The sequence below is a fragment of the Anser cygnoides genome, chromosome 13 (genome assembly GCF_040182565.1).
Source record: "Anser cygnoides isolate HZ-2024a breed goose chromosome 13, Taihu_goose_T2T_genome, whole genome shotgun sequence".
NCBI classification, from domain to species: Eukaryota; Metazoa; Chordata; class Aves; order Anseriformes; family Anatidae; genus Anser; species Anser cygnoides.
In genome coordinates this window covers 4,314,926-4,338,761 of record NC_089885.1, presented here as the reverse complement: position 1 = coordinate 4,338,761, position 23,836 = coordinate 4,314,926, and the positions used below count along the sequence as shown (strand labels likewise).

Here is a 23,836-nt window from a genome sequence, read left to right as displayed (position 1 = left end):
ATTTTTGATTATTAAAGACATAATACAGTACTAGCCTGTTATATGTATATATTTTCTGTGGAGTTAGTCCTATTGAGTGGCATGTTCCTGGTTATTTTTAAAAATAAACCCTTTGGGGCTTTGATTATGCCCGACCTCGTAGGACTGGAAGTATATGGGCAGTACTCCACAAATTCCTGTATCTCAGGTATTTTTACCATTTGATTATTTTTGAATTCATTCAAAATGACTTGTGTAGTCCTGAGCACCCTCTACTAACTGAGGATTAGCGCGTGTCCCCCTGTCCCCTTCTCCTCGATCAGCCCTCCTGTGTAAGTGCCCTGCTTCTTATGTTACTGTGGGTGCTCGGGTTACCGTGTGCCTGCCGTGCTCCGTGACATTTCTCCTCCAGCCTTTTTTACCTCGAGGAGATGGCACGCAAGCTCTTGAAAAGAAAGTCTTGTACTACTGAATGACTCCATTTACTGGGGAAAGCAACTCCAGGCTTTGAGAAGGCTGTGTTCAGGACCAGTTTAGGATTTGATGCTAATATCTTTTTATTCAGGCAGTGGGAGAAGGCCAACGGCATCCTGGCTTGTATCAGAAATAGTGATAGGATCAGCAACTAGCGATAGGACTAGAGGGAATGGCCTCAAGGTGTGCCAGGGGAGGTTCAGGTTGGAAATGAGGAGAAATTTCTGTCAGAAATTGTGGTTAGGTATAGGGACGGGTTGCCCAGGGAGGTGGTGGCATCACTGGCCCTGGGGGTGTTCGAGGAAAGGCTGGACGTGGTGCTTGGGGACATGGGTTAGTGGGTGACATTGGTGGTAGGGGATGGCTGGACCAGATGATCTCGGAGGTCTTTTCCAACCTTAATGATTCTGTGATTCCAGCTTTACTTTCAGCAAATATCAAGACCATCACCAGACCTATTTAATTTAAACCCTGACCATAGGATTTACAGCCACAGACAAAACACGCAGCCACATGCTGACAAACGGAGGCGACGTGCGTGCCTGCCCTTCTCCATCCTAAGGGGGGATTTTAGGATCTAGCTTTTTACAGCCCCACGGATGGCAGCGAGAGCTGTGAAGCTGAGGAGAGCGCGGGCAGACCGACCCCACAACCCAACGGCCCCGCGGCCCCACTGCGGCGGCCTGGGCTGCCCTCACGCGGCCCCGCCCCCGCCGGCTCCGTGCGGGACGTGACCAGGCCCGGCCGCAACCAGGCCTGACGGCGGGGCTGGGCGGCTCGGCTGACGGGCGGGCGGCTCGCCCAATGGGAGCGCGCGGCGGGCAGCGCGGCCCAATGGGCCGCGTGTAGGGGCGGGCCGAGCGTGAGGCCGGCGGGGCGGGCCGGGCAGCGCCTCAGAAGGCGGGTGGCAGCCGGAGGGTGCGGATCGCAGCGGAAGCAGCCATGTCTCTCTCCAACAAACTCACCCTTGATAAGGTGGACGTGAAGGGCAAGCGGGTTGTTATGAGGTGAGGAGCTGGGCGGTGGGGAGCGGCTCTCCCCAGGCCCTGCCCGTGGCTCTCAGCGCCGTCGGGGCCCCGTGAGGGGGCTGTGGGGAGGGGGCTGGGTGCCCCAGCAGCCTGTGCAGCCCGCTGGGTTGGGTTGTGGGCTCGTTTTTATGGGAGGGCGCTCCAAAAAAGGTCCTTCCAGAAGAATCTCTTCCCCAGCTCCCCTTCCCTTAGCGCAAAGCTGAAATGAGTGACGATAAGGTGAGAATACAGCTCTGCCCCACTGGGAATGGTTCTGCTTCTTGGGCCGGGAGCTGAGCTGTAGGCACCCCGTGCTTCCTAATGCAGAGCCCTGAAACAGGAGTTGACCGTACAACATCGGGGGCTGCGGAAAGCCTGGCGTGGGAAGGGCTGCTAGGTGCTGGCAGATAAGGGCACCCAGGTACACCGCCCTAAATTCCTGTAACCGTGGGTTTCTTTGTCCAAGGTCACCTTACTGCGACCCGTTTGTATCAGCCGCCCTGTGTGGTGAGGAGACGGACATAACAAAGCTGCAGCTTCTCTCCCACGTCTCTTTATTTGGCCTCTCTTGTCTTATTTTGATGTAGTTCCCTCAAAATTAGATGGCCAAAAATCAGCTCTCATAATGAGAAGCTAGCTTGGGATTTGCACGTGTTTCCTAAATCTGGTACCAAAAAAAGACCTTTATCTCTTTAACAACATACTTTTTTTTTTTTTTTTTACTCTCTGACTGGTCCGGGGTTTTTTAGCGAGCTTGTGGGCTCAGATAATGGGCATAGCCCGCCTGCAGTCCTGTGCCTGGCTGCAAAGGCTGAGTGAAGCAGCAGTTGGTGCTAATTTGTGAGTTTCCTGTCTGCATCTCGTTTCCTCCAAAAGTCGCCACGTGCTCTTAGTACTACTAAAATCGATACCCTTCTTTTTTCTCTTAATGTTCATTGTAATTTTGGTACGTTCATAATGTTGTCTTCCAGGCCTAATGCCAAAGGCAGAACCTGGGGAAGATGTTAGGACTGGGGAAGAGAAAGGGTTCAAGGAGAGCTCAGATTTCATTGGTCATAGCTGTGGTGGGGAGAAAGGGTGAACCTGGTCTTTCGTAGCTCTGATGGCTCTGTAAAGCAAACTGTTCTCTTATTGCCCCTGTTTCAGAAAAGCAGCATGATGATGGTGCTTTTCTGTCCCCTTTATGGAATTAGTCCGCTGTACCATGGGCTGCCAGTTCAATTTTTTCCGCTCAGCTACTCCTGCTTTGCTGGCAGCTTTTGTCATCCTTCCCATATGGTTCTAGTGCTGAGCAGGCTACAAGAAAACTCGAGCAACTTCCAGAATTTCAGCGTTCTGTATATAGATGTGGAGTGATGAAGGATAAACTTGAACAGAGCACTTCACTTTCCTCATTCTGATGCGCTGTTACAGTCAGTTAGACGTTCCCTTCCTCCCCGGAAGAAAAAGATCTTGCTCATAAGTGGTCACGCCGTGGCCACGCTTTCTCTGAGTGAGACAGGGAGGAGGAAAGCGGCTTGGTGAGTAATTTCTGCCCTTGGCTGTTACGAAACAGCCTCCTGCTGCAGCTGGTCACCACGTGGGCACAAGGTGTGCTAGAGAGAAACTGGTAGAACTCCTCCCTGCCATCCCTTCCTCTGGTGTGTGTAGGGAGGGAAGCGACCCCTGGATCTAGTCAGGTCTTCCCACAGGAGCGTGGTAGCTGCAGTACTCGGCTCTGGACAGATCAGATCTGCTGAGAGCAGAAACTCAGAGCTGTAAGCAATAATTGGGCTGCTTCTGTGAGCTTGCTTGCTGGCCATAGTAGTCCAGCTGGGTATTTCAGAAGCCTCTTTGAAGAGCACGATGTCGCCTTTCATTATTTGCTTCCTTTCCCTTGGAACCTGCTCGTCAGTGATCTGAGAGCATGGCTTTTAAAAATGAAAAAGCAAGCAGGAGCTTGTTCAATCTCAGTTTTATTTTCTGTTTCAGCATCATCACTACTGCGGCCATGAGAGTTGGGTTGGATTGATGGTGTAGCTTCACGAAGTCACACAACCTGATGCTTTTTCTCCATTTGTATTCATTACAAGCACAAATGGCTGATAAGATACTGATCTGGAAAGCACAAGGCAGCTAAAAATCTTACCCTAACCTTAACTGCAACATTGCTTTTCTAGGCAGCTCCCTTCCTGGCAGGTTACCTTGCTCTTTGTAAAAACAAGTTTTAAGTATTTAATTTTTTTTTTCTGCTTTTTTTTAGGGTTGACTTCAATGTTCCAATGAAGGATCACAAAATAACCAATAACCAAAGGTGAGCCTTTGATTTCTGGTTTCTGATTTGAAGCCTGGTTCTGTTAGCAGTACCTGCAGTGCTGCTGTGGTTAAGCTGTCACCGCCTAATCACTGAGTATTAGGTGTCTCAGAGAAGGTCTGACAGCTGTTATTTAAAACTCCTGCAGCTATTTGCAAACTGTAGTTACTACGAGACTTACTCTCACTGTAGCTGCTGCGGAAAGCACATAGAAAACATCACTGAACTGTACAGATCCTAAAACTTCATTCCTTAAACATGGTTGCAGCATTATGGCCATGTCACAACCACGTGTCTGTTCAGCTCTGTTTGCCATTTTTGATGGTAGTACCAGAAAACGTCCTGGCTCCTTACCCTGGGGTTGTGTTCACTTGTTGTCTAACGTTAGTGTACTTGAGCAGCACACAGAGACACACAGTTTAGGAGCAGCGATAGCAAATGTCCCGTTTAGCTTCTCCAGCATTTGTGGGCAGGTGCCAGTTCTGTTCACCACTGGTCAGCATCCCCGTCATTCCTTTTTTTGGCTCAGGATCACTAAATAAGGAAGCCTGGTTATGTTCAGATGTTTCCTGACGTTTCATAGCTACAAACAATCAGCAGAATTTGGATGACGAGATAAATTTTACTTCTCTCTCCTACATCTCGCAGAACATAACAGTAGAACATGTGAAAACGTGCCGGGACAGAGAACTTAGCTGATGCATGATGTGTGATGGCTGTGCTTCGGGGATTGTCACAGTCCTTAGGAAAGGAATAGGCTGGGTTAGCTCCGCAGGGAAAGATGTGCTCTGTAGGGTGTGATTAGGCTCCGAGATGTTTATCCTAGAGTAAGTTTTGGAGCCCGCTGTCCCTTTTAGGGGGTCCTGGTGACAGTGCCCTGCTGTCTTCGAGGGGGAGGCTGAGCTGTGTGAAACTGTTAACAGCAGTTAACCTGTTAACCGTTAACAGCGGTTAAACAATCATTGTGCCCAGCTCTTGTGCTTTCTCTTGCCCTTTTTGAGAGACAACTTCCAGGGCTCTTGTGTAAGTGCTCAGTAAGTCTGCTTCTACAGCAAACACTCCTTGAATCCTTCTTCACTTGCTTTTCCCTGCCACTACAGAATCAAGGCGGCCGTCCCTACCATCAAGCACTGCCTGGACCATGGAGCCAAGTCCGTGGTTTTGATGAGTCACCTGGGTCGCCCTGATGGTGTCCCCATGCCCGACAAGTTCTCCTTGGCCCCGGTCGCTGTGGAGCTTAAAGCGCTCATGGGCAGGTGAAGTAGAAGAGCAGCTCAGCACGCGTCAGGCCCACCCTGTGCGTGGCCCTGGATGCTTTCCTTTCAGAAAGGAAGAGTCGCTTGTAGGATGACGGGGCGTGTCTTCTGTTTGCAGAGAGGTCACTTTCCTGAAGGATTGTGTTGGTCCCGAGGTGGAGAAGGCCTGCGCTAATCCTGCAACTGGCTCCATCATCCTGCTGGAGAACCTCCGGTTCCACGTAGAAGAAGAAGGGAAGGGGAAGGATGCTTCAGGGAACAAGGTGAAACAGCAAGTCTAGTGTTGTGCGTGCCTAATGTGTTAAACTGATGCTTAAATGTTCTGCAATACAGAGATTGTCAAACCCATTAGAAGCCTGCCTGCTCCCAGAGCAGCCATCGAGAGCCAGGCTGCCTTGCACCTCTGACATTTTCTTGAAGGTCAGGGAGAACGCTTGCTCCAGACAGCTGCTTTTCTTAGCGATGGTGACCCGGTGACTTTACGCAGGCCTTGGCTCCTCGCAGATTTGGTGCGTGCAGGGGAATGCTGACATCGTGCGGTGCCCTTTAGGGGCTGACACAGGACTCCTGGCACTTAGGAAAATGGCCCAGAGAACTAGTGAGCCTCTGCAGCTCCAGATGGCAATGGGAAATTGAGCCAGTCTGGAATTACCACAACCTTGTGCCACTGAAAGCTGATGTGGTGGCTGGGGGAAGAGGGGGACAAGAATTAAATTGGCTTTGGGAAACTGATTTTATGCACTTGTATGTGCACAGAAGCGTGCAAAGCAGTTGGGCACGACAGGAGAGCTACAGCTGGCAGACCAGCTTTGCGTTTTAACAGGTGAAAGTCAGTGCTGTGGAAATAGTGACACAGTGCAAGACTGTGGGTTGCTAGCTGGTGCTTGAGAGTTGTCTTTCCAAGGCAAATCAGGTTGTAGGGGGTTCCTTCATTCAGAGCCTCTGCGTTCTGCTTACAGATGTTCAGGAATTTAATCGGAGCATTTCATCTCTTTGTGTAAAGTCAGGAAATTTAGCAAGTGAAGGAGCAGTTGACAGCATTATTTCAGAATCTGTATAGTCCCTTTGGCTAGGCTGTGTGAATAAAAGGGCCCCCAAAGCTGTGTTGAACCTGTCTGGCATGTCTTAGAGTGCCTTGCTGCCATTGTCCCCGAGTTGGAATTAGAGCTGTGTGCTAGCAGAGGCAGCAGGAGAAGAGCCCTCGCTCGGGGGGGGGGGGGGGTGAGCTGATAAAGCAGTAAGGCAGTCAGGGACTGCCTAACTGCCAGTCCAGGAGGTTCTTTAACAGCAAGTGGCAGTGAACTCGCTCTGAGCAGTCACTGTTAGAGAGCTCTGCTGTTTTTCTCAAGGTGGGAAGGAAAATTGAACTACTTGAGCCATCCCATGAGGACTTGGAGGGTGGAGAAGGTCTCTCAGCAGAAATGCCTCTGGTTTTGCCCACTGCCCACTCAACCCGTCTCCTGCTTTCCTTTGTTGGCTGTTACAGCTGTGGCCTGTCATAGCCTGCGGGCTATTTATAAGTTAATCCTCAGAGCAGACACTAAATGAATCCCTCAGGAGCTTAGATACCACGCTTTCTCTGGTCAGTAGGTGGGCACGAGTGAGTTTGTTTTCATCTTGGTAGCGCCTCGTCTCTGCACACCCTTCCTGTGTTACCTGGGATCGCCACGCAACTGGAGATCTGTTAGGAGACCAAGAGGTTGGTTGTGATGCAGCTCGTTCCTACCTTGTTGGTGTACGAAGATCCTGAAATGGGAACAGTCCTCAGGGATGTAGGAGCAGGCTCGGGGAGATGAAAGTGGAGTTTAAACCACTTAAACGTTTTTGTGGCTTCTGCTGGACTGGAAAAGAGCATATGAAATGCAGCGAGCCCCAGGATGAACAGATGAATTTCTCCAGCTGATTTTTCTTTGCTTTGGGGTTACGAGTCAATTGCTTGTTAATTGCTGAATTTGACTTCAATTTCAGTATCTACTCTGTGACTTGAATAGCACAAACTTGTCATTCTTTCCCTTTAGATCAAGGCTGATTCTGCTAAAGTGGATGCTTTCAGAGCCTCTCTTTCTAAACTGGGAGATGTTTATGTCAATGATGCTTTCGGAACTGCCCACCGAGCTCACAGGTACATATCCCTTTTCCATCCACAGGCAGAACTGCAGAATGATGCCTGAGGTTTGCCCCCAGTTAAAATTACACACAGAGCTTTGCCCCCGGTTAAAATTAACTTATTTTGGAGCTTATCCCATTATCGTTCTGCTGTGTTTGTTCCTGTGTGACATATTTAGTGAAGACAGTTCTCTATAGTGTATGCTATCTAAAGTTTTCCTCTGAGAACAGTCAACAGCTGAAACTCCTAAGACTTGAATGAACTTCTTAGGCTTTGAAGATAGAAAATTACTTGTATTAATTGTCCTGCGATTCCAGCAGACCTGTTTTCCTAAAGATAACTCCAGGTGGGTTATTCTCATGGAATGTGGTTAGATATGTGTTTGAAACTCTGCAGTGCTCATCTTGGAGCTTGATTTCCTAATCAGTGTTACTGGAGGAAGACACATCTGTGCCTCCTATTCTTTTGTCCCTCATCATTTTGGATTACTAATTAATGCTATAAATGTATCACATATCAAAATGACTGTGCAAAAGCAATGCTGGAAAGTCAACTTTACAGCTGGCTTATCAAACTAGGAGAAGAAAATCCCCGTGTTTGTTTTCATGCAGGTAGGAGCTGCTCTCCTTGCTGTAGCTGACTAAAGAATTGGCTTTAGAGTGCTGTGAGACACGTGGATGTTTGAACCTTCACTAATAGAACGTTTTTCCTTTCCTTGCTCTTATCTTCATTCTACAGTTCCATGGTAGGTGTCAATCTTCCTCAGAAGGCTGCAGGCTTCCTGATGAAGAAAGAACTGGATTATTTTGCTAAGGCCCTCGAGAGCCCAGAGAGACCCTTCTTAGCAATTCTGGGAGGGTAAGACTCAAGAGCGTACCAACTTTTTATTTCTCTTCAACACCTCTGTCAGGGTTGTTTTGGCTTGCTTCAAACAAGTGCTTTCCTTTGAGCTGTACCTGCAGTTCAGATTTGTAGATAATTCTTGAGATCTCTGTAAGATGCGGGTTACATGGGAGCTAGCTTACCCCGTGCAGCCCTGTGGTGGTACTGTCAGGGCCTGCTCATGCCTTGTGGCCTCTCGCATCCTCCTGAGACAGCCCACAGCAGCTCGCCGGACGGCTGACCCAGAACTGACACACGTGCTGGCCCTGAAATATTGTCAGTGACCTTTCCTCCATGGTTCAGAGTACAAGCATCCTGCAAGCTCAGCGCCGTGTAAGTTGACACGGTCTGTCATTATGCAACCGTGGCCTACTGTAGCTGCCCGGGCCTCTGTTCTTTAGCAGCAGCTGGTGCGCAAAGAGAATCGAAGGTGCAAAACCAAATGACTGCTTGTGTGTAGAAATAAATTATCATTGCTGCCAGTTTTTGTCACATGCACATTTTTATGGAAGTGTTTCAGTTCGTCAGGTGAATTAAAATACTTTGTAAAATACAGTAACACAGAGCTTGGACACCGTAACGTCCCCATGATGATAAAATTATGTGGCTTATTCCTGTTCTTTGCACCCAAAAACATGCTCTGCAAGAAGTAGTACTCAGTTCTCATTCTATACTTTTCCTGTGATCTTGGTTATAATGAGCAGTGCTTTCTTTTTATTAGTACCCTTCCAAGATTTAGAGCTGCAGGTGACCCACACTTGCAGGCTGTGTGTGGTTCAGCTGCAGGCTGGCTATTGCTTATACATAACAAAACTGGACCCAGAATCTGTACTGAGAACAACTGTACTAATGAGGTGGAAATAAAATGTGTTGGCAAAGAAAGACCACGTGCAGGAAAGTAATTTCAGTGTCAGGAGCAGGATGTGCACAAAAGAAAGAAACAAAAATCTAATTTACCTTGAGGCTGGTGGCTGGTTTGCACCAGAGCTCTCTGCAGTCACTGAGGCTGGAATTGTAGAGGCACCTGTTTATTCTGATGAGGTCTGAAAGCATTTCATTAATGAAATCTGTATCATTATCACTGTTTTAGAGATGAGGTAACTAAAGGAAGAAAAGGAAAGGGTCTTGTCTAATGTCATCAAGCAGGGCATAGCCATACAGGTATCAATGCAAGGCTCTTGAGTGTCAGCCTAGGTAATTTTCTAGGGTCTTTATGAAGCTTTCTTTAGGTAACAATGACATGGGGCATAAAGGGGGAGGGTAAAAGACTTGTCTATTTACTGTTGCTTCCTGCCATTCCCATATGAAGTAATTTTGGCATTGTTATTCCAAATGATGGAATGTTTGGGCTATGAGTGTGATGGGGTGCTGGGCCCGGACTGGTTACAGGAGCTGGGCACATGGCAGCTGGTACAGTGGATCTGGGGTCGGGCCACAGTTGTGAATGGTGGAGATCTGATCTCTGCTCTGCGTGGATGGACAGTCAGGGGAAACCAGCCTGTAAAGTGCCGAATTAATTTTATATTTAAATAGGAGAAAAACAGAGGGCTAATAATGCTCTTGTAAGTTGCTGTTTAATACTGACCTGCTGATTTGCCAAATTCCCTTTCTGCCCATTCCCCGTAACTTTTCTGTTGGACCATTCTCTCAGAAAAACCTTGAGGTATCAGAGAATTGCCCGTACTGACTAGCAGTTGGATAATTCTGCCTCAAACTCTTATCCAAGAAGTCCTTGGTGAGGCTTCCTGCTTAGTTCAAGATAGAATAAAGTCTGTCTGAGAATTTTGGGCAGTGACTGCACTGTTCATTCTCTTTCCTTCTCTCCTTCACCAGAGCGAAAGTTCAGGATAAGATCCAGCTAATCAATAACATGTTGGATAAGGTCAATGAGATGATCATCGGTGGTGGAATGGCATTCACCTTTCTTAAAGTGCTCAACAACATGCAGGTATGAAAAGAGCAATTCTGGGTCTGCTCCTAGGAAAAAAATATGGTCAGTATATATGGTGGGATCGGAAACTAGGCGTGTCAACTCTGCAAGAGCAGGGAGCGCTCAGAAGTTATTTGACAATCAGGTTGCAAAAATTGGATTGCAGTATGTGTCTTAGTGCTCTAAGAAAACTTCCCAGAATTGCTGAATGGTGTGGCTTCACTGCTGCTGTTCTTTTCTGTACCAACCAGTAGCTAAACAAATGCCTTTCTTTTTTTCCAAATAACTTCTGTAGATTGGCAACTCTTTGTTTGATGAAGAGGGATCAAAAATTGTCAAGGACCTGATGGCCAAGGCAGAGAAGAATGGTGTGAAGATTACTCTGCCTGTTGACTTCATCACTGCGGACAAATTCGATGAGCATGCACAGACTGGGGAAGCCACGGTGGCTTCGGGCATTCCTGCTGGCTGGATGGTATGTTTCAATGGACTAGAGAAAATAACGGGGAGCACTGGGGTGGGAAAGGCATGTCTTAAAGGAATAAAAAGAGTAATTGAGATCCTTTGCTAATGTTTCTGAAGGCAGCCTAGCTGCATGGAGTTCTCAGGCTTAATAAAAAGAAAGCCCTGTGGCTTGTCCTGATTTTTTAAGTGTAAAATAGCTTTTGTAGAGATTTGGATTAAAACAGCAAAAATCCTCTAAAACCTTCAGATCTGAATGCAGTAGGAGTCCCTTTTATTTGACTCGAATTTAATTAGTTGGCAAAAGCTTCTAACTAAGACTTTATGCTTCTGACATTGATTTTAAAATGACTTCTTCATACTAGGAATACAAATACCACTCCAGACTCCATCCTACAGCAGCAGCTGCTGGCAAGTTGCTTTGTTACTTAGCATTCGGTGCATACAGAGAAACTCTTGCTTCGTGTCTGGTCTGCTATATCTAAGTCAGTGGCAAGTTTGATGCTATGAAAAATGGCACCATCCAAGTCCTACAAGGCCTGTGGCTATAGGCTGCTTTCTTTGGACTTAGCAGGTGTTTGACAACGTGGGGTGAATAGCAGGGTTGTTAGCTTGGACCTTTAATGAAAGGGGGGGGGAGGAGCTTTTGAGGATCCCACCAAAAAGGCATTGGTGATTTAAGCTGTGGCTTGGCAGGAGGTATATCTCTGAATTCTCTTGCTTGTCTTAGGGCTTGGACTGTGGCCCTGAAAGCGTTAAGAAGTTTGTTGAAGTTGTGGGAAGGGCCAAGCAAATAGTGTGGAACGGTCCAGTGGGTGTCTTCGAGTGGGACAAGTTTTCCAAAGGAACCAAAGCTCTGATGGACAAAGTGGTGGAAGTCACTGGCAAGGGCTGCATCACCATTATTGGTAAGTAGTTGCACGTGTTCTTGCTTTTCTAAATGCAACAAGGAAGCTTCTGTCTACTAGCACCACATTAAAAATGTGGTCAAATTGTTTTTCTTCATAATGCTTTCAGTTTTCCTTCAGCATGCAGACGTGACTTTAAAAACTGCCGTATGTACTGAGGATCTGGGAACAGAACCAACCTGCAGCAAGGCTTTGTGCCTTAAGCTGAACAAAATCTTTATTTCTTCTGTCTCATTTCATTTTCTTGTGCTACAGGTGGTGGAGATACAGCTACTTGCTGTGCGAAGTGGAATACTGAGGATAAAGTTAGCCATGTCAGCACTGGAGGTGGTGCCAGCCTGGAACTGCTAGAGGGTAACTGTTCTTTTCTCTGGTTTGAGCAAATTGGGCAGTTCTGGGTGCTCTGCCTTGCTTTGATAGTCAGGAAAGCACAACAACAGGGTGAATGTCTTCTCTGTTTCACCAAGCGGAGTTGCAGGTAGCTTTTGAACAATAAGAGCAATGAGATCCTCATTGCTCTTTTTTTCTTCCTCCTAGAGGAAGAGGAAAGAAAATGGAGTATTCTTGCAAATAGCATAGACTGCCACTCCCAGGCAGCAAAAAAGCTGGAATAGAAAGTAAAACAGCCTTGACAGCGGGCTCTTTATTTATAGATGATTCCCTGAGACATGTTAACCAGGCTGTTTATAGTTCCAGTTTCGGTTAGGGAAATCTCATCAGAATAGTCTGGAATTTTGGTTTACAAGCTTCCTTTTGGGAGCATTGTTTAAAATCCCCTGGTTTTGGGGAGCCCTCTAGTGATCACTTAACAAATCTGCACAGGAATACTCGGAATCCAAAATGGTGAGAATTTACAGGATTCTTCTAATGAGTTGCATTGTACTCTAAATGAGTTTTTATTTCCTCTGGTAATTAGCTGTTTCCCAATATGTGTAAATTATCTAATGCTGTCAACTTCTCTGTAGAAGAGAAACTGCAATAAACTGCATTGCAGCTGTTGGTTTCCAGCAGTTATATGTGAGACAGAGCTTTTGTTTCTGTTGCCTAGGGAGTGATGGTAAAGGGAAAGAATGCAGATGGCTAGAATGAAACTGTGCAACTGATTTATTCGCAAGGACAAAGTTGTCTAAGTTTTGGCCCAAAATGTGTGTGTGTGTGTGTGATCTTTTAAATGTAACGGAAGTCTAGCTAATTAGAAAAGCCTCTGAAGATTATTTGAATAAGAAAAAATAGTTGGTTGTGAACAGTGTTAAAATTCAGTGCTGCCGCACAGCTTGTGCATTTGAAGGTAGGTTGGGGGGGAGCAGAAAGTTCTCCCTTCATTATTAAAGTAGGACAATAAGCTAAGAAGATGCTTTAGAAAGCATTGCACTTTAAAAAAAAAAAAAAAAGCGGGGCCCCCATGCCCAAAGAGGAGCGTATTCCTTACTCCCCTCTGTTGGAATGAGGTGTGCAAATATCTGGACCTGGGTGTTTCAGTCCCAGGAAAAGACTCAAGTCTTAAGCAGGCTCTGTTCCTTTTTCTGAATTCATTCTTAAAATTTCCACCACACGCTCCAAAATACTATTTACATGCCACTAGGGATTGAAGAAGGTATGCAGCAACTCCCTAGGTCCAATCAAAAAATCTGTTTGCCATCAAGCTTCATGGAAAAATATCTTAGGTGTTTGGATCTGACCCTAGCAGGAACTTGGATAGAAACTTGGCATTATTGTTAATTGAGCATTGACAACTGTGGGCCGTTAATCTGCTGCTGACACGAGTGCAGCTGTGCTCTGGATCCTCACCACAGCCCCAAAATGTATTTGCTGTGTGCAGCAGCTTAAATGTAACCCATATGCCTTCATAGCCACAGATGTCAACGGGAGTGCACGTAGAGCCATCTTTAACCTATAGTTTCTGTTTCTTATCTGTGTAAATGTTGCAGCTGTAAGCATAAAGCTAAGTACACTTGGAGGGTCCTTAACTTTACTGGAATTTTTTTTACCTAACAGGTAAAGTTCTTCCTGGCGTGGATGCCTTGAGCAACGTGTAGAGAACGGTGTATCACCCCAGTTCCTGGTCCCGTGCACAGCCCCTGAGATTCAACACTTCAGCGCTTCTGTATTTCATCTCTGCGATAGGCAGATCACAGAATGTAAACCGAAACTGGACAGGGTTGGAGGAGAAGACAGGAGAGAGATGATATGACTGCAGTTTACATGATGTGGATTTGTCCACTCTTATCCCACTTGAATTAATGTAGTGCGTTTAAACCGTTGTTGTGGATTTAGAGTGTATATATTTATATTTTGCCTTTTCAAAGAGATTAATCCCTAGTAGACATGTCTGTTTCTCAGAAAGGAGTGCACCGTGTAGCTTCTTCAATGTTCCTAGCAGGCATTTTCATCACTTGCCACAGTTCAGAAACAAGAGGGGACTCCAATTTTTTGGAGGCTGATTGTAATAGCTGCTGAATAAACATATTTAAAATGCCAACAACTTGTATGTGGTCCTTCTTTCACATTTTTGGAACAGGTTATGTTACAATACCTTTGTCCTAAGCATCAGGAGTCAGATCTTTTTTCTTTTTGTGCTAATTGCAGTATTTGTAAATATCCTTTTGTTTTTATCCATGGATTTGTAAGCATCCAGTCATCAACAAAGTGAACTTTGTTGGTAAGGAAGTTGTTGCAGATATACTGTTATGTCAAAACTTCCATACCATCAAGTAATAAGATGAATTTTTGAATGTGCAAGAATACTTTAAAAAAAAAAAAAGTGCGAATTTAAAAGCATGGTTTTCTCTAGAGAACTTGCTGTATAGTAGGTATCTAATGTATCTAATCTAAGTACTGGAACCTTTGAAGACACAGGTGAAAACTTGAAGATTCTTACCTCTCCTCTCCTTTATATGCAAAGAGAACTGCAGTGCTCCTTTCCCCGAAGATGTGATCCAAAAAAGCACTAGAACTAGCATAGCAAAGCACCCACTTTGGACAATCGGGTTTGTGTTTGGGGACTAAGCACACTGCAGACCCACGAGGACTGTTAGTGGAGGACCACCAGCGCGGTGCGCGCGGTGCAAATGTATGCAGTTGGAATTCCCATTTTGGCCATCGGGTTGGCTCCTATCCTTGCTGTAGGACCCAAATGCAAGCACAGGGTGGCTCTAAACCAAAACCAGGACTGTGCCAAACTTCAGATCGGTTTGAAATCAGCCAAAAGTGTGGTTTGGATTTAGTCATAGCTCCACTCAAGAACTGCAAGAGAACTCAGTGGTCCAGCTGAACTGCCTGTGCATCTTCTAGCTGGATCAGAGAACAGAAACTGCTGTAAAGCAGCGACTGACTGCTTTGTCAGGGTGCCATCTGGGGTGTTTTGCATGGTCCGAGTTGAATAAAACAGCTGGGATGAACCAGGGAGAGAGTCTTTGAGGTAAGCAGCAAGCCACAACACAAGAGTATGCTTTTCACTTAATTGGTACATATATACATACACAGTATTACCAAGACAAAATGAAGGTATGTGCTGGAAACAGACACGGCCTATCTGCCAAATTTTGCTGGGTCTCAGTGGGATGTGAATTAAAACCCAATAAAGTTAAAGTGCACATAAAGTTGCATATGAAACTTATACTTCATGCATTTTAAACCTAAAAGTGACTCTTGCAAAGAAACTAGAAATAATGCAAATGTCTGCAGCACTGTGGTTTTCTCCTCCTCCCTTCCTTTGTAACTCTCCCAAGCATTGTCTGATTACGCATGAATGATGCAGATTTTTGCTAGGATTGCTTTCTAGCTGTTACTCATGTTTTCCAGGCAGGGGTGCAGACCTCCGACAGCTGCAGTAACGAGGCAAAGAAAAGAGTGAGCTTGTCGGCCACAAAAAGACTATGGATTTTGGAAATCCAGTACTACAAAAACAAACATTCCACCATGTTTTATAACAGACCATTCTTGTCTGGCTCTGGCAAACAAGGCCTCATAACAGCACAGCCCATTTTAGTGTCACTCTTACACCCGTGTTGCTGGATTCCCATGGAGCAAAAACAAGACTTTCCCTCCATAGTTCCTTTCTTGGTGTTTACAGTGAAAGGTCGGTGTGTGGCCACTACCTCACTTTTTTTTTCCCTCCCTCCCCTTCATCACAAGCAACAAAACAAAGCTGTGTGTAATCAAATATAGCAAGGAGTCACAAGGCTCCATGAACACAGATGTCTGCACTTAAAAACATTTTTGCACCTGACTTTGGATGCTTGCTATTCCATCTTTAAAACGTTGGGGGTGGTGGTGGTGTTTTTGTGTGTTTATTTTAACTATTACAACTTTCAGGTCTGTGTGCTCACCCTGACAGATGCTTGGTTTTAAGGGTTTTAAAGTGAAGGGGATGAAGTGTAGACTGCAGGAGCTGTATACTTGATGACCAGCAGTTGATTATAGACAATTTCCAGTTATTTAAGCTTTACCTATTAAGTTTTTGTTTTAGTAACCGCTACTGAAGCGATAATTTTTTGAGGCATCTAGAGCACACTGTTCTTTCTAGATTATTTTTGTGTATGTTTGGAGATAATTCTAGACACACATCTTCAACAGTTCTGCCTTTGGGCGCCTTTTGTTGAGAGCGGTTTGGGGGCAATGATGCTAGTTAGAAATGTGGAAGAGAGGTTAAAAGATGAAGCAGTTGCAGAAAGCTTGCAATGTGCAGATAGCAGATTTAGCCCATTCAGCAATGGGCTGATAACCAAGTGAGATGAAGAAAGAAAAATACGAAGAACTTAGGTCCTCATAGCTGAGATCATTAAAAAAATGTTGATGCGAAAGACTAAATTTGCAGTCAGGAAATTAAAATAAGCTTCTCTTAGGCAGAAATATATGGGCTTTTTTAGGAGTGTCTCCCTGTATAAATTACAGTCTACTGTAAACGGCACGAGGTAGAGAAAGTGTTTCCGCATAGTAAAAAGCGTAATTGATGGCAGTTTTTCAAGTTACTCAGTACTGAAAATTGCAGTCACAGGTAGCACTGGTGACTCAAGGCCACAGGCAGAGCCATCAGCCCTGGTGTGCCAGAGGCAGGGCAAAATATCTTTAATAATTGCAGATCTGGCCAGCCAGGAGGCCAGCTGCGTGGCAAATGTACCTTTGTACATCAGAAACATCAAAACTTTGCGCTCCAGCGCTGCCTTTCCACAGAGGGGTCCTCGGGTGGGCAGCAGCCATTTTGTGAGGCAAGCCACCCCGTGGGGCGCATCCCGCTCCCTCGGCGGTAAAACCACCTCCGTCTTTTTATTTTATTTTTGGACACCGGGCTCTGCTGCGTATCTCACAGCCTGGAGAGTGTTTCTGAAAACGACTTAAACACTTTTAACCCCTCAGTTGCCTGCTGGCGAGGAGCTGCGGTGGGACCCAACAGAGCCTGACAGGGCGGCTCCGTCCCGCCCTTAGCCGCCTCCCCTCGGCCGGGCGAGGCGGAGCTGGCCGTGAGGAGGAGGAAGAGGAGGGCGGACTACGCCTCCCGGCAGTCTCCACAGCGCCCGGCCCAACGAAGGATGCCGGGTGCCGTAGTCGGGGCCGCCTGGTGAAAGTTAATAACCGAAGGCGCCTCCCCGAGCTCCGCGGCGCCTCTCGTTGCCATGCCGGCTTTGTCGCCTCGGCGGGGGCAGCGGCACGATGGATGAACGGGCGGCCGCCGGGGCAGGCGCCCGCCGGGTAAGAAGCGGGAGGGGAGGAGAAGGGGAGGCTCTGGCCGCCGCTGTGAGGCCGGCTCCGGGAGGGGAAGGCGGCTTCGTGGTGCCCCGGGTAGGGCCCTGCCAGCCGGGCTGCCGGGCTCGGAGGCAGGTGCAGCGGAGAGTGGGGGGACGCGGCCCCGGCCCTTTCCTTGGAGCCCCCCGACCGCTCGCCCAGCCTGAGGGAAACGCCGGCCTCGTACGCATACCCCAGCTGGCCCCCCTGGCTCCCCGCTGCCCTCCCAGAGAGGGAAAAGTCCTCTCGTGGGAGGGGAGAGGGCTGCGAGGGTTTGCTGTGGGTATCCGTTGCGGGGACCTGGCTGAGTCCGTGCAGAGGAGAGAGTGGAGCTGTCCTGACCCTTCCCAGGTCCATTTTCAAGTCCAGGGGATGTTCTGCTGCCCATAGTCCTGCAGAAGGGGTCCCTGGCCTGCCTGGTGCCTCCCGACCCTGCTCGCCCCCAGCACCTGCAGCAGCCCAAACCCCGAATCAAGTGGAGGTGACTCCAAGTCCTCCCGCTTCCATCTCTGAGAGGAGAAGGCGTCAGCATGTGGGTGATAATCTCACAAGTGCTGAAAAGCTCTGCTTTTGTGTCCTTGCCCTTTACAGAATGGGGTCCCACTTAGCCCCTTCGGGTCTGGGTTTAGCTGTCCCTGCTGCCGCTTCACAGTCTGCCCTCAGGTGCAAAGATTGTGCCTTTTGTTAGCAGACTGATTCAGGTAGGTCTATAAATAAATATCCACCATCAGACTTAACATATGGTTGAGGCAGAACCACAGTTCCATCTGTCTCAATACCAGGATATCTTTTTGATAAAGGTAAGGGCTGGAAGGCTGAATCTTTAGTCCCACAGGAACCTGGTGGGTGACCTTAAACATCCACTGCTTTTGCTTGGTGCTGTAAATAGCCCCAAATCAACTGAACCACCAGCATATGGTAGGATGCCCCAGCATTTCCATGGAACAGGCTCCTGGGGGGGTTGTTCTCACTTTTCACAATATTTGGGTGCAGGTTCCTTGCCTGGAATCCTCCATTGTGCAAAGCATCAAGAAGATCCCCATTCGATATTCAGGTTAAAAGTTTCTGCGTGTCACCTCTAATAAATGATCCTCAGTTCAGCCCTAATGCGATAGAAAATAACAAATTCCATTTTAATTCACTCCTCATCTTTATTCCACTTTTTAATAATAATTTTTCATTAAGCTGCTAATCCTGTCCTAGCACTTCTAATCAGTAAGGCTCAAGGTGCTTTACAAAAGAAGTAAGAATATAATTATTCCAATTATCCTCATTAAGGCCGATATTCTTAACTTTTCAGCAGCTTCTACAGATAATATAGGTCATAAATAATTAAGAGTATAATCTAATTAAAATAAATCCCCAGTCATAAACCAGAGTGCTGCACTGAAGTAGCCAGCCTTCAAAGGCATGGCCTTGTAACCTAACCTCCCTAATCAGAACAGTATCTCATTAACCTGTGACTCCTCACTCTCCTGACCTCACTGCCCCCGCAGCAGGTACTTCCAGGTGCCTGTGCAGGACCCCAGAGAGGGAGAGGGCCAGGGTGGTTGTGACAAAAGGCATTCTTGAGAGTGTTCTCCTATAGAAGCCCCTTATCTGGTCATTTGAATAAAGGTCTGGTGTTTGGAGGGTTATCAAAACCTACAGTCGGAACTGAGCAAAGGTAGGCACGGAACTAGTTCAGTTTTTTAGCAGAAGAGAACTAGTTATTGCAAATTAGAACTGTTGCTCAAACTGGATTCCAGAAGATACAAAGAAGGTTGTGTCCTGGGTCAAGTTCATATGTGACCTAAATAGAATTCTGACCCACAAAACTCATTGCACGCCAACTTCATCAAAGTCAACGCGAACTTTCATGTCTGGGAGTTCAGGCTCTAAACTGCTCCTACTGAAGTGGATCTCTGTTTTCTAACACCTGGCTGTCCCCACTGGAAGCTGACTATCTCAGGACTGCTGGTTGTCTACAGAATTCACCAGCAGGGCTACACGGGTGAAATCCTTGTTCTCATTCCAAGTACCTGCTGTCACATATTAGTTATTCTGTGGGAATGTTTGTGCTCTGATTTGTGGTTACGCAGTGTTTGGTGATGACCTAATTGCAGTATTCTCATTAGGCAGAGAAATTTGAGTTTGGCTTTATAGTTCACCTCAGTAAGTCAGTCATTGCTCTAGAATACGTCTACATCAGTACTGCCACTTTAGCCCAATGTTTTATGGGGGATCATAAGGCTGATGGATGCGTTTTGAAATGTGTGCATCTATAACAGCAACTCATACTACCATTGTAGCGTGTAACAGCAAGCATAGACCATCTTGTAGGTAGAAATGGCTGAATCTGATGAGCTTCAGCAGCTTTCTTACCACTGAGGAAACCACCTGTGTTAGTGTGGTGTTGAGTAATTTCCTTGAAAGTTGGCGATACAAGAAAAGAGCTATGAACAAAGCTGGAAAAGGCCAGCCTGCCTTTCTGAGCCTCTCGTGAAGAGGCTTAGTCTTGGCCATGGGGATGATGGTGTAATTTTCAGAGGCAACTCAAAGGGATGCTGACTGCATGTTGTATTAAAATGAGTCCCTGAGACCCATAGGGTCTGGTAGAGGCCTGATTTTGATCCATCTGTGCTGTAATTTCTTCATTTGTAAAACTCAAATGCATTGTGTTAAACTGTAATTGTCTGGTATGCTGGGGTATTTGAATAGCAAGGCATGACTGGAGCTCCAAGAAATGCTGGTGGTACTGGAAATGTGCTGCAAATGACTGGGGAACCCATGGAAGTGAGGCGGCAGGGAGTGCAGACACCTTGAGCTGCAGAAAGAGGGTGAGAACAGGAGAAAGGGCCAAAGAACTTAAAACAGAAAAGAAGAAAGTGTGTGTGGGGCAGATGGCGTACAGAGGAGCGTGGAAGAGCAGATCCGGAAGGACATGGGAACGAAAGTAAACCACCGGTGTTCAAAAGCAAATTGGTGTGGTGTAGACAAGGCTTTGCATCTGTGTATTGTAATGGTCTCAGGGAAATGTGGTGCCACTTCTGGGAGGGAGGAGGGAAGAGGATTCCTGGAAAAGTGCATATACACACAAAGAAGCCTTTGGTTTCTTCCCTTTAACATTTGTAGAGAGCTCACGTCTTTCCCTTACCCCCAGAGACATTCCCATTTCCTTTCATTTGCCGGTGTTTGGAAGACGGAAGGAGATCAGGCACTGTTGGGTTCCCTTATTAACTTAATCTGTGGGAAGCCTTACATAAATCACTGAATTTCCTAGTCTTGATAGGATGAGATATTTGTACAGTGAAGTCAAACAGAAGATCGAGGTTCCTGCACAGGGAGGCTTTGACGCTGTTCCAGTCCTGTGCCTGTGACTCTTACGCGTGTGTTTCTTTGAAGTCTGAAGCTTAGGAGTCTGCATTAATGATCAAGGGACCGAGCTGAATATGGAATTTGAATGGTACGAAGGTAAAGGTGTGGGCATGAATGTGGGAAGAGAATGTTTAAGAGTAGTTTGGCATCTATAGTTAATAATAATATTATAAAAAAAGAAGTCAGCATGTTAATTTCCTACGGTTACTCAAGTCCTCAAGGCTTTCGGCATCTTCATATTTCATGTAGATCAGTGATCTCCTGCTGGGTCCTGTCATGTCCGAAATTCTAACTTCCTTAACCAGTGGAAAACTAAAGGTTTGAAACCTTTTGCCGTTTTGTGCGATGGGAAACTCGCTCTGATCCCTTAGGCAGGAATTTCTGTTCCCCACACAGTGTTTTAGAGCCCTGTGCTTGGCACTTGGCTGTCGCTCTCCATCCCGCTCTGCCAAGTGTCAGTGATCCCTGAATGCTTACAGAGTTCCTTAGGACTCCCAGCAGATGCGAAGCACTTCTGAAGTTGAGATTTGTCAGGAACAGAATGCATTAGAACATTTATTTCTGACTTTGACTTATGACTAGGGTAAAACTTACCTATTTTTACCACTGTGTTTTTTCTCTTTAGGGTTCTAAGCTGTTTCTCTAATTCAGGAGCTCTTCTTCCTATTTTTTTTACTTCATAAAGTAAAATAGTTAAAGGAAAATGCGGCATGTCTTGCTAAATTTAATATACAACCATCTCCCGACTGAAACAGTGAGATAGACCCTTGGTTTCAAATTCTGACCCCCCAATTTTAACTTGACTTTTCCAGAACTCCACCCTAACTGCTGCTTTTACTTAATTGCAAATAATTCCCCTATAAGGATCACTTGAATTCGGCTTTCTTGGAGAGCCTGAGCACAGATTTCCGGGCTAGATTTTCGATTCTCATGTTACGTAGGGACCTTATCAGGCAGATTGCAAGGTGAGGTGGTATTGATGTCCTTCGGGACATGGAGCAGCTCCCTGGGGGACCTGCAGAGCAGGGCAGCTCGGAGCTTGGCAGCCACTCTCCAAAAATGGCTTTACTGTGACAGGACTGCATTATAAATCCTCATGTATTTTTTTTATGCACGAGATTTCTTTATGTGGATATTTCATACCATAAATGAATATTTATGGCGGTGCTCGAGGTCTTTGGATCAGGTATGTCATACAAAGCTCTGACCCAAAGCCTGCTGTCACCCAGCAGAAAACCCCATCTCTCACACTGCGCTCCCCTCTCGCCCCCAGGGATTTAAAAATACAAATTATTTTAAGCAGTTCAACATGTACTGAGCCTTAGTTTGTTAGCTAGAGCATAATGTCTTTCCAGAGCGATGTTCAAAATGAAAGAACAAAAAGCTACCTTGAAAAATAGCCATTGGGAAGCAGAGCAGCAAAAGCCAAGAAACTTGAGCCCTTTGCTAATGAATACTCTGTCCTTAACTCACATTGTCTCTTTTGTTTCCCACACTTTCATGAGCTGCACATGGATTCAATTTGCCAGTCTTTAACCCTTCTCGCCGATGCCTGATCTGTGTGTAGTTTGGAAACTGGGACAGCTGTCACTTAGGTACTCGGCTTTGGTTTTATTTTATTTCGCTGCTGATCTGTTTGTCCCTGCTCTGTCTGTGGTGTGGATGCAGTGAAATAATCCGCAGGGGTGTGGACGAGGCTCGGGTACACGCTGGACAGAAGGAGACGAGGCTTTGGCAGCCTCCTGGGAAAGGGTGTAACAGAGAGGGCTGCGAGCAGGTTGGCTTTGATGAAAGCATAGCAGCATTTCCACTGCGACTGCCGTCGGGGAAGATGTTGGTGCTGCACTCAGACTTTTTTACGAAGAGCTGTTTTTCTTGGCGTAGCTCTAAAATTGATGGAAAGTCAGAGTGGAGCCAAGGGATTTGGCATCACGGGAACTTCTCACACCAGCTTGCCTTTGTGCTGCAGCACAGCAGAAGTGCTTTCTGCAGAGCGAAGCATTAAACATCAGATGTTTATTTGCACCAGTGAAATTTATTCCAGCGAATGATGATTGCCTGTAGTAAATACACTTCTTAGCAATGACTGTATTGTTTCCAAAAACATAACTAGCTCTTAGTTGCTGTTTGCTAAATTGATAGGGTTCTAATTAATCACCCTTTTAAAACAAAAATGGCATTTCACATTAAGCATTTTCTTTTTTCCTCTAGATAACTCCTGAACAAAGATCACCAGCAGAGAGTGCTGGTGCTCTTCCAGAGTCTGCAGCAGATTCTGAAGTAGATTGTAAAATCAAATCAGACTTTGTTCTGTAATTCTATTTTTAGTTTTTCTTTTTTTTAAAATAAAATGTTAATCAGCTATCTGTTACATGATTATCTTGCTGTCTCTAATTATCAATCTTTGTAGCTCACTACAGGAGAAAGACAGCTTTTAGGAGAACAACTATGTACACAGAAAATCTCTAATTGCCACTTTTTCAAGCAATTATAACAGAATTTCAAATATCTTGTTCTAATGCATTTGCTCTTTTTTATGCATAACATCTCTCCTTTCATTCCTCCTCTTTAATTTCATGTTAATGAAATTAAGTAATCTGTTTACTATTCAGCACAGCTTCTCTCTAGTGGGAGAAGGTGGCCGTGCTCCTGCAGTTTGTAGAGCTCTAGCATCTGTGTGGTGCTCACTCTATCACCAAGATCATTTTTTGACCTGCCAAGGCAGTGGGAGATTGTTTTTGGTTGGGCCTCTCCCAGATCTCAGGCTGATTCTGACATCAGTACCAAAAAAGAGTTGCAAAAGCTTTACATCAAAAAGGAGCACTGGCCCTGTCCCCATGGTGTTTATCAGTGTGTTGGCACCGTTATTAGTCCTGGAGATAGGAAAGTGGTGAAGCTTTTTGGTGTTAAATCAGACATGTTTTTCCCCTCATAATATTTGTGGTCAGGTCAGGATTGTTAAATCTGTTTTTGCTGCAGAACCTGCTGTAATCTCACTCTCATGTGATTTCATACATTCTTTAGTCATCGAGAGCAAACAAAGGCCGTGTTGAAGTGTAGGGCCTCTGTGCCTTGCTCTTACACTTCACTCTGATCCAGACTTGTTGGGAGCTTAGGGAATCTCTTAGTTCATTTCAGAAATATCTGAAGTGAGATCTCCTTAGGAAAAAGAGGCATGAGATGCAAAGAGTGCAGAGAGATGAGGGAAATGGTCAACTTTCACACATTAGGGACCTTACTATACGGTAGACATCAGGCTTACAGCACTTCTGAGGGAGACAAGCATCTTGTAAGGAAATCTCTGTCCAAACTAACCCTGCTGGCCTTATTTTGCCCAAACTGCATTTAAGTCTACAGGACTGGGCTGTGAATTCATGTAGAGCAAAGCTGAAACATTTTGTTTGTTTTTTACAAAGTTGGCAGTTGTTTACCACTCTTCTAGTGACACCACCTGCTTTCA

At 46.0% G+C, this 23,836-nt stretch overlaps 2 protein-coding genes across 2 annotated transcripts in view; both read left to right on the top strand.

The window, feature by feature from the left end:
• The first annotated feature begins 1,303 nt into the window (after positions 1-1,303).
• On the top strand, positions 1,304-13,780 carry PGK1 (phosphoglycerate kinase 1). Its single transcript, XM_048070649.2, has 11 exons — positions 1,304-1,460; positions 3,703-3,753; positions 4,854-5,009; positions 5,128-5,272; positions 7,028-7,131; positions 7,855-7,974; positions 9,832-9,946; positions 10,224-10,403; positions 11,121-11,298; positions 11,554-11,652; positions 13,294-13,780. Exons 1-11 carry the CDS (start codon positions 1,396-1,398, stop codon positions 13,332-13,334), a joined length of 1,254 nt encoding a protein of 417 aa, XP_047926606.1. The 5' UTR covers positions 1,304-1,395; the 3' UTR covers positions 13,335-13,780.
• Positions 13,781-16,784: 3,004 nt separating this feature from the next.
• AMOT (angiomotin) overlaps positions 16,785-23,836 on the top strand; it is a 61,133-nt gene continuing 54,081 nt past the window's right edge. The window contains exon 1 of the mRNA XM_048070648.2: positions 16,785-16,986. The gene's annotated coding sequence lies outside the window, so the exon portion shown is untranslated. The remainder of the gene's footprint in view (positions 16,987-23,836) is intronic.